The sequence below is a fragment of the Myodes glareolus genome, chromosome 9 (assembly GCF_982192425.1).
Source record: "Myodes glareolus chromosome 9, mMyoGla1.1, whole genome shotgun sequence".
Taxonomy (NCBI): domain Eukaryota; kingdom Metazoa; phylum Chordata; class Mammalia; order Rodentia; family Cricetidae; genus Myodes; species Myodes glareolus.
The window spans coordinates 23,201,046-23,211,308 of record NC_142034.1 but is presented as its reverse complement, the minus strand read 5'-3'; the positions used below and the strand labels follow the sequence as shown (position 1 = coordinate 23,211,308).

Sequence of the window (10,263 nt, the reverse complement as noted above, 5' to 3'; positions counted from 1 at the left end):
TAAGTGACAAACATTTGACCAACTGATCCCAGGTTTTTAGTAGATCCTATATATAAAGCTCATTTTAAGAAGGAAATAATACTTCAGAGTGTGACAATAGCAGAGCTTATTTACTTATTTTTATAATTTGTCTTAATTTTTTGTTGTTTTTGTTTCTGTTTTTTCAAGACAGGGTTTCTCTGTGTAACAGCTCTGGCTGTCATGGAACTCACTCTGTAGACCAGGCTGGCCTCAAACACATAGAGGTTTGCCTACCTCTGCCTCCTGAGTCCTGGGATTGAAGGCATGCGCCACCACCACCAGACTAATTTTAATTTTTAAAACAAAAACATATTATACAATTTCCCCCTTCCATTTGTACTCCCTAGTCCTTCCCGTGTCACCCATCACTCTTTACTCCATCTCAAATTAGTGTCTTCTTTTTCTTTAATGATTATTGTTATGTGTAGATGGACATAAACCTATAGATACAGTCTTCTGAATCTGCTCAGTGCTGCATGTACGCACATGGTTTCAGAGCTGACCATTTGGTGTTGGATAACCAACTAAGAGCCTCATCCTTGAAGAAGTCTAATTCTCCTGCTCTCAGCATTCCTGGTTGTCTGTAGTTCTTTGTCCAGGGGTGGGGGAGGGTCCATGATTGTTCCTCTTTCCATGTTAGCTTGTCTATTGGTCTTGTCCCTGTTCTGGTCTGGTGTAGACAGCCATGCTATCGAGGTACCATGACCGATGCTCCCTTATCATTTCTAGGAGACAATCTCACAGCAGATTTCCTGGTCCCCTCTCCACATCCTCACCCACAGTTCCAGAACCTTAGATGCAGAAGTTCTGCTGTAGATGTAGCTATTGGGATAGGACACAACATGACCAGAGGTTCTTTGCATTTTGATTGGTTATAGTTTTCCGTAACGGTCTCCTTTTGTTGCAAAGAGAGGGACGTGAGCTACATTTATCTGTGGGTATAAGGGCAGATATTTATCATGCAGTTAGGAATTATGCGAGTTTAATAAAGTGACTGTAATTTCTTCTCTAAGATTTGTGACCTCAATAGGGATAAAACAAACAAACAAACAATAAAAGAATGACTGACAGTATGTGTTGGCCTGGGGTTGCAGTTCAGCTGGTAGGGGGCTTGCTGAGCATGGATGAAGCCTTGGGTCCAGTCCCCAGGGCTAAAGAACCAGATGTGGTGCACATACCTTTAATCTTAGCACTTGAGAGTGGAGGCAGGAGAATCAGAAGTTCAAGGTTACATAGTAAGATTGAGGCTAGCCAGGGTGTGTGAGACCCTGTTTTCAAACAAACAAACCCAAATGCAAAACAGTATGTGATAATGATGGAAGGTTGAATTTGCACCTTTGCACAAGTGTTTGTGTTTCATTTTCTTCTGTAAGCATTGAGCAGTTTATGTGATGAACCTGAAAGGAGTTGATAGTTAGAATTAAGGGGGCAGAAGGACAGACTGTGCCTCCATTTCTGCCTTGTCCGTAAAAGGCACCTTTGAATTAGAGTAGGTTGCTAACGAGTCTGTCAGGGAAGTGAACTCTTGGCTTAACCTTTACCCTTTGTTCACTCCTCCTATTTTTCTGAGTTTGTTACTCTTTGAATGCATAAATTTTGAAGGCAACTTGAGGGACTCTGTTCTTCTCCTTCCACCAGTGTTAACTCAGATGGTCAGTCTTGGCCACGAGCTCCTTACCACGGAGCCATGTTGATGGTTCAATGATTTTCTATCTATCTATCTATCTATCTATCTATCTATCTATCTATCTATCTATCTATCTATCATCTGTCTGTCTGTCTGTCTGTCTTTCTATCTATGTATCTCTCTACCTACCTACCTATACACCCACTTATCTATCATCTATCTATCTATCTATCTATCTATCTATCTATCTATCTATCTATCTATCTATCTTTCTATCTATCTATCTACTTACCTACCTACCTACCTACCTACCTAAACACCCATCTCTCTGTCTGTCTCTCTGTCTTGAGTAAATATTGAGCAAAATCTTGGTTATCTTCACTTTCTATTTAGAAATTATATAAAAAACAGTTTTAAAATTTCCTTTTTTCTTGTGAGGGTTTTCTTGGGAGAGATTGGCTACCCTTGTCCATCCCTTTCTGTCCTGCAAGACTCTAATTAAATGGAAATGAGTGGCTTGTTAGCACGTGTTACCACTGTTTTAAGATTGCCTGAAACAGCTTCCTTCTGGTGGATGGGGAAGTAAGTCACATTTAGGCTCTGCAATTGTGGCTTCTATGTCATTTAGTTGCAAAAGCATTGGGTAAGATTGAGAGATACTGGGTATCTTAGTTAGTGATAGTTGTCAACCTGACAATGATGTGGAATTTCCCTCTGTATGCTGTGAATATATTTTATTACCATTGGTTAATAAAGAAGTTGCTTTGGCCTATAGCAGGACAGAATATAGCCAGGTCAGAAGGGGTATATAGAGAAAGTAGGCAGAGTCAAGGAGGCACCATGTAGCTGCTGAAGGAGAGACCGGAACCTTGCCGGTAAGCCACAGCATCATGGTGATACACAAATTAATAAAATAGGTTAATTTAAGATATAAGAGCTAGTTAGAAATATGCATGGGCCATTGGACAAACAGTATTGTAATTAATATAGTTTCTGTGTGATTATTTGGGTCTGAGCAGCTGGAAATGAAAAACAGTCTCCTACTACACGACAAGGCCTACAATATCCTGAAAGGGATTCTCAACAAAGTGAGTATCTTTCAGATTTGTCCGCAAGAAGCTGTCTTGCTTATCATTTGATGGAGGATGGCTAAGTTCACTGTGAGCAGCACCATCCCTAGGCAATGGCCCTGGTTTTATAAGAAAGCTAGCTAAACCTGACTCTGCAAGTGAGCTAGAGAGCAAGTCACTAAGCAACATCCCTCCATGATTCCCGACTCCAGGTTCTTGCCCTGACTTCCCTCAGTAACCTGCACGTGTAAGCCAAACAGCCCTCTTCTTCTCCATGTTGTGTTTGGTCAGGGCATTTAATAACAGCAACAGAATGAAACAAGACCATGGAAGTGTTACAGATTTGTATGGGGTTTAATCACCATTGGAGTTCACCCCATTTCCTCACAAAGAATAAGAAGAACAGTAAGAAGACTATAAAATGGGCTGACGAGATAGCTCAATGGGTAGAGGCACTTCCACCAAGCCTGATGACCCAAGTCCAATCCTTAGAACCATCGGGAGGAAGGAGAGACTGTTTCTGATCCCTACTTTCTTGCCATGGCACGTGCATGCCTCATTCCCAAGCAAATAAAGAAAGGTATAAAATCAAACTCAGAATTTTTTTATGTCGCTCTATAGAGTCGCTATTATTTGCACACTAAGTAAAAAGAAGCTGTTTTTTTGATATGACAACAGACATAATTTATTATCTTTGGTACATTAGTCTTTTTTTCCCATAAGAGCAATATACAGAACAGTGAAAGAAAAATGGAAAATATCTTAGCATCGAAGATTCTTCCATGGTTTTGGTAGCCCCAACCTTTTTACCATGGGGACAATTCTAAGGAAAATTGATTTTCAAATTTTGGGGTCAAATTTGGATTTTGTTATTTTCATAAGGGATATCAAAATCTTTGCAGTATTAGAAAAAATTTCTGTGTGGCTATTTGGTGACTCCTCCCCATCAAATATAAGCCAAATCAAAGTTCAAGAATGAGTTAGTGGCCCCAGACTTGAGGTTGAATCTTTGGGTAACAGCAACCTGGGTCTTAACAGGTGGGTTGGCAGCAGCTGGGCTCAGAGCAGCTGGGGGGGCAGCAGTAGCAGCAGCAGGCTGGGCGGCAGCAGGACTGTCCACAGTAGGATGGGCGGCAGCAGGAGGCCTGGGCATGGTGCAGCTGGCAGCAGGTTGGGGGTGTGCTGCTCACCACGCAGCAGGGGGGCAGGCAGGTGCCCTCCACGCGGCAGTCTGGGCGGCACCATCTAACGCGGCAGCTCACGCCTCCACTGCCACCCTCCTGGCCACTGCCGGTTCCACAGCAGCTTGGTTGGCAGCAGCTGGGTTGACAGCAGCTGGACTGGGAGCAGCTGGGCTGGCAGCAACTGGGCTGACAACAGCTGGGCTGGCAGCAGCTGGAGCCACAGGTGCCACCGGTGGAGCATGTGGGAAAGCCGCAGAAGCTAGTAGCGCAGCAGGCCATGGTGTCAGACGTTGCTCTGTGCTGAAGGTTTCTTTGCTTGGAGAAATTTTTTGAGTCTGGATAGTGACTACCACTCCGGTCCTTTTATAATCCTTGCCTGGCTGCTGTTTCCCTAATTTCCAAAGCCTCTTCCTTGTTTATGTTTATGTAATTTTCCTCTAAATGATAATTGTTTGTTCCTGAGTTACTTGTTCAGTCTTCTGAAAGCCTGTAAATGGTTATTTTATTTGGTATTCAATTAGGGTTCTTAACTACAGCGAAGCAGTAATTAGTGTTCATTGGAAGCATAAGCATGGATCACCCATATTCGCTATAATTTCCCTATTGCCGAAGGATAATCGACTAATACTGCTCCTACTTTAAGGAGAGTCAAAATTACTCAGTGTTGACCCTTGTAATTGGGTCTTGAATCTCACTCACATGGGAGGTTAATTCCTTTGTTTCCTTTTACTGGGAAGCAAAGTGGGTTCAATTGAACAGAAGAGATTCCTCCTCTGCACCTGGAAAATGTGATTGGATGGTTACCAGTAATGTTTATTTTGAGCATTTATCATGTACCTAGAGAACAGACCAGAGCTAATATCAGTTTATTTTCTTTTTGTGGTGTTTCTAAAGCTGGGTCCTACTACTGCTCTCAATACTAGGAAGTTTTGTGTGACTCCTCACAGTGGGAGTGGCCATGTCTCCGACTGTTTTGCTTGCCCTTGGGACCCTTTTCCTCTTCTGGGTTGCTTCTTTCAACCCTGATATGAAGGTTTGTGCCCAGTCTTATTATACCATTGTTATTCCCTGCTGTTTTCTCAAGGGAAACAAAGGGGGAGTGGATCTGGGGGAGGGGGAAGGTGGAGGAGGGACTGGGAAGGGTAGAGGGAGAAGAAATGAGGGTCAGGATGCATTGTATGAGAAAAGAATAAATAAAAAAAGAGAGAAAGGAATGAAAGAAGAAGGATAAAAAGAAAGAAAGGGAGGAAGGAAGGAAGAAAGAAAGGAAGGCTCCCCAAGGTCATAAAAAAACCAAGTGGTGAATCTAAAGTCCGAGTGTCTACCATATGACTGAGGATAAAACTTAGTTTTCTTTTTCTATGTGAGTGTACACATTTATGCATGTGAGTGAGTGCATGTATGTGCCATGGAGCTCCTGTGGAGCTCAGAAGACAGCCTCAGGTGTGGATCCTTTCCCTCCACTTTGTTTGAAACAGGGTCTTTTGTTTTCCACTGCATGGGCCAGGCTGGCTGACCTGCAGGCTTCTGGGGATTTTCTTGTCTCCAGTTCCTATCTCTTTATAGATGGCCTGAGATTACAGATCCCTCTGGCTTTATGAAATCCGGGGAGCCAGACTGAAGCCCTCATACTCAGGTGGCAAGCACCTTACCCCCCAGTCTTCTTCCCGGCTCCTTTGGTTGGCTAGTTCTTCACCTCAGGTGCTTGCAATGTGCAGGTGTCGCGATAACAATCTCAGGAGCTATTTAATTTATGTTGAAATTCAAATTCAGCAGGATGCCTGGTGCTAAAGATACTGATCTCAGGTATTCGAGGCGTTGAGGTACATTGTTGATAAAAGGCTCAGGAGATAATGGCATTGCGCATGGCATTATTGTTTCTGCCTTTTCTCCCTTGGCACTGTTTTCAATAGCTCCTTCGGTACAAGATTTAAGTCAACTTTCATGATTATGGACTTAGGTAATTACTAACAATGAAACACAATGCTCAAGAGCCATCAAGCTGGCTCAGCAGATAAAAGAGCATGCCAGCAAGCCTGATGACCTGAGTTTGATCCCTGGGACTCTTGCAGTGGGAGGAGGAGCCAGCTCCTCCTACCGTACCTCTCTGTACATGTGGATGCACACACAGTAAATTGAATAAAGCAGTGGAAAATGTCACTTGGAGTTTGAGAATTATGCTTCTCCGCCATGAAGTGAAGATGAATCCAAACCCTCCCTTACCAACCTCAAATGAATCAAGAATGGGATATAACCGGACATTTTCCTCTACCACTTGAGTTTGTTTCTTTCTTTCATGGACATCAAAACAGATAAAACTATTCATAATGTTTCTCTTTGTAGAATTTTCTATCCTTTTTAAATACCAAGAGCTTGTGTCTGTGGCTCAGTGGAAATACAGGTGTCTGGTCATCAATGCTATAAAAAATTATTCTGTTTATTCTCTTAAGTTTTCACTTCTTCATTTTGGAGGGCCCAGATCACCCCTGTATGACAAGAGCAAGGAACTTTTAGACTGTTATTTGTGAATATTTGAATATTTGACCCTTTGTTTTAGGGCCTGCCCCTTTCAGAGTGAAGAGGGGGAGGAGAGGATGGGGAAGTGGGGAAGTGGGAAGCGGGGAGCAAGAGGAGAGGAGGGAGGGGAAACTGCCGTTGGTACATAAAACAAATGAAAGAAATGTTATTTAAATAAAGAAAGAGTGGTTTCTGCGTAAGACTACATGATCCTGGTTCCGGGGCTTCTCCAACTTTCTTCGTCTTCATTACACTGCTGTTCTAAGCCAGTCTGATCTAAATCGCTCTTATTTCTGAAGGAAAAAGTATGACCAATCGATGCCCCAACCAAATGAATGTACCATCCCTGCCTAGGGCACCCATGCTTCTGTGCTTCATGTTCTATCCCAGGGACCTCAACCAGGCAACAAGTAAACCTCAAGGACTTCCTCTCACCCCCGACTTTCATGCCTTAATCAAGTAATAAGGTCTTTCTTGAGTTTTTTTTAAATACCAATCTACATCCTTTTGATGCTTCTGAGTTCAAGTCCTTCTAAGAAAAAGATGTCTCAACTCTTAACCTTTTTATCCAGTCTATCTATTCGGATTTGGGATGTTGACCATGTTGTAAGCCTATTAAGCACAGATATATAGGTTATGCCTGAATGTGGAACTGTGTTCATATAGAAGAAGGAGCCTGCCATTCTTCATACGAATGCAGGATAGGTCTGATAAACTGTGTTCCCTGGGAATATGTTGGCTTCAAGGCGGTGTTTTCTAATTGTGTTGAAGTAGTATTAGAGGAAGCTTCACTCCTTTACTTTTTATAAATTGAGGTTAAACTCATATACCATGAAAGAACCGTCTTAAAGTGTATACTAAAGTGACATTTAGTGCATTTTGTGTATGTGTGTGTGTTGTGTGGTCCATGCACACAGGAGTGTATGGGTGCACACTAGTAGGTATGTGTATATGGAGAAGGCCAGAGGAGGATATGAGAGATCTTCCTCTATTGCTCTTATTATTGTTGTTGTTGTTGGTGTTGGTGGTGATGTGTGTGTGTGTGTGTGTGTGCGCGCGCGCGTGTGCACACACCATGCAGTGCATGCAGCAGTAGGAGAAGAATTTTGTGGAGTCTGTTCTTTTCTTCCTCCTTAGTGTGGGCTCTGGGGATAATGGGTGGCTAAGATTTTGTGACACCGAGCCATCTTGATAGTTCCTCAACTTTATTGTCTGAGACAAGATCTCTCAGTGAAACCAAAGCTCTGTATGTTGATTAGGTTGGATGACCAAAGTGCTCCTGGGATCTGTCTGTCTCAGCTCCCCACTGGGGTTCCCAGTATGCATGGCCATGCCTGGCTTTTCATGTGGGCGCTGGGGATTTGAACTGAGGTCCTCTCCCTTTCACAGCAAACACTCTTACCCACTGTGCCATCTTCTCAACCTCATGATACATTTCAGACCTCTGATATCAAAACCTCTTAATCTCCTCAGCAGAACAGCCTATAATGCCTATAACCTTTCAATAATCACTTGCTCGCCACTGCTAATCGTGACCTGTAGTTCAGCACGTCACTTCTATGACAGAAGATTGCATCCCATGGAATGGAAGTTCCATTGCACATCTTGTGTCTCATGCTTGCTTTGCCACAGATCACCTTTTGGAGACCAGAAGAAGAATGGTGAGAAGACGTGGCCAACACTATGCTCTGTGTTCTGCTTCACAGCAGTTGTATGGGAACAAAACTACACGTTGGTAGACTGTATATTCTCTTTCATCATTTTCCAAGGTACATGTGGAAGATCCCTAGTTAGAAGACATTACCAACAGAGATAACAACAACAAACATCCTGGCTTTCTCAGCTTGGGCATGATGAATAGAGACAGTCTTATTGCAGGATACCATGGCCTCGTTAATGTTCTAATGCAACTTATAAAATCTTCACAATGATGGCTATCCTGATTTGATTTGCTGCTGCCATGATAAGACTACTATATCTGTAGTAGGAGGCATGTCGGGCACCAATTTGTTGTGAGGAGTTCCTGGCCACCCAGAACTGAAATAATCACTCAGAAACTATACTATTTAAATCACTGCTTGGCCAATCACTTAAGCTTATTGTTAGTTAGCTCTTTTACATCTAGGATTAACCCATTTCCATTATCTTATATTTTACCATGAGGCTTAAGGTCTACCGGCAAGGTTCCAACTGGCAGCTTGTGTCTTTCCCCTCTGGTGCCTATATGGCGTCTCACAATTCTGCCTTCTTTCTCCCAGCATTCAGTTTAGTTTTCCCAGCCTAGCTCTAATCTACCCCATCACAGGCCAAAACAGTTTCTTTATTTATTAACCAATAAAAGCAACATATATACATGTATATCCCATACGACTCTGACCAAAAGCGACTGAAGGAAGGGAAGTGTTCATTTCTGTTTGTACTTCTGAGTCACAGTCTATCACTGAGGGGAGTCAGGGCAGAAACTGAGGCAGAAGCCACACAGGAACAACCCAAGTTGCTTACTGGCTTGCTCATTAGCTATGCTTAGTTAGTTTTATTTTATTTTGGTTCTGGGTTGTCTTTTTTTTATTTAATTCTTTTTAGTTTTTGAAAATTTCATATATGAATATTGTAATATTGTATTAACATCATTTCGACCCATCCTCCTCTCTCCTCCAACTCCTCCTCTACCCCAATTCATAACCTCTTCTTTTAAAAGATAATTTATCTCTTATTGCGTTGAGTCTCTAGTGCTGCTGATACGTGCTTGTGTTTAGGGCTGACTGTTTGGGATTGAGTGACTTATCAGGGAAATGTCCCCAAAGAAAATTGATTCTTTCTCTTTCAGGAGTCATTGGTTGCCTAGAGCTCTTCATTTAGGGGTAGAATATTGAGAACATACTCCTATCTAGGATTAACAACCAGAATATACAATGAACTAAAAAAAGCAAAGAACCAAGAAAACAAATAACCTAATTTAAAAAATGGACTATAGATATGAACAGACAGTTCTCAAAAGTGAGTTTAAATTGGCTAAGAAATATCTTTAAAAGCATTGACATCTGTCGCAGTTAGAGAAATGCAAATTAAAACTACTTTAATATTTCTTTTCTCTCCATTCAGAATAGCTAAGATCAAGAAAATAACTGACCCGTGCAGGTGAAGATGAAGGGAAAAGGGAGCCTTCTTACATTTTTTGTGGGATTGCAACCTGGTTCAGATTTCTCTCTTACACAGCCCAGGACCACCTGCCTAGGGCTGATACTGCCCACAGTGGACCATATCCTCCTACATCAATTAGTGATCAAGAGAATTCCTTACAGGCAGACCCACAGGACAATCTGATCAAGGCATATCTTCATTTGAGATTTCCTCTTTCCCGGTGATTCTAGAGTGTGTGAGGTTGACAACACAAATGATCATGACAATAATAAAGTATATAATGTTAATAGAGCATTGAGTCCTTTTCCTTTTCAGCTGTCTGAGGACAATGCTAGCATGTCACCTGTTTGTTAGATTACCTACACATCTCTCCCTGAAAGGCGCCTAACTCAGTTTTCAGATGAGAAATAGTTGCTCAGGCAAGCGAAGTGACTTACTCAAGGAGTCATGGATCATGGCTTGCAAGCTATGACTAGAAACATCTAGTGCTATTATTTTGCTGTCTTGAGTTGATGGTCTTTCATTTTGCATTACACCTTAGCAACCCTTTGATGTTTGAAAGAATCACATGGAGACTCATTTTTGAGTAACTGGAAGGGTTTGCGAACACCTCAGATTCCTACATGATACAAACTTCCTCTTGGTAAAATTGACCTTTTGTAACACTGAGACCACTTTGTTCAGGTGAGCGTTCTAATTATTG

The 10,263-nt window shown here is 42.1% G+C and overlaps 1 protein-coding gene across 1 annotated transcript; it reads right to left on the bottom strand.

Moving 5' to 3' along the window:
* Positions 1 to 3,421: 3,421 nt before the first annotated feature.
* LOC146893287 (keratin-associated protein 1-1-like) lies at positions 3,422 to 4,200 on the bottom strand. The gene has a single exon (XM_085694464.2). It carries the CDS (start codon positions 4,179 to 4,181, stop codon positions 3,750 to 3,752), a length of 432 nt encoding a protein of 143 aa, XP_085550590.2. The 5' UTR covers positions 4,182 to 4,200; the 3' UTR covers positions 3,422 to 3,749.
* Between the last annotated feature and the right edge of the window lie 6,063 nt (positions 4,201 to 10,263).

Coding starts and splice junctions, on each gene's coding strand:
- LOC146893287 (XM_085694464.2), bottom strand. CDS start 4,181: ATGGCCTGCTGCGCTACTAGCTTCTGCGGCTTTCCCACATGCTCCACC.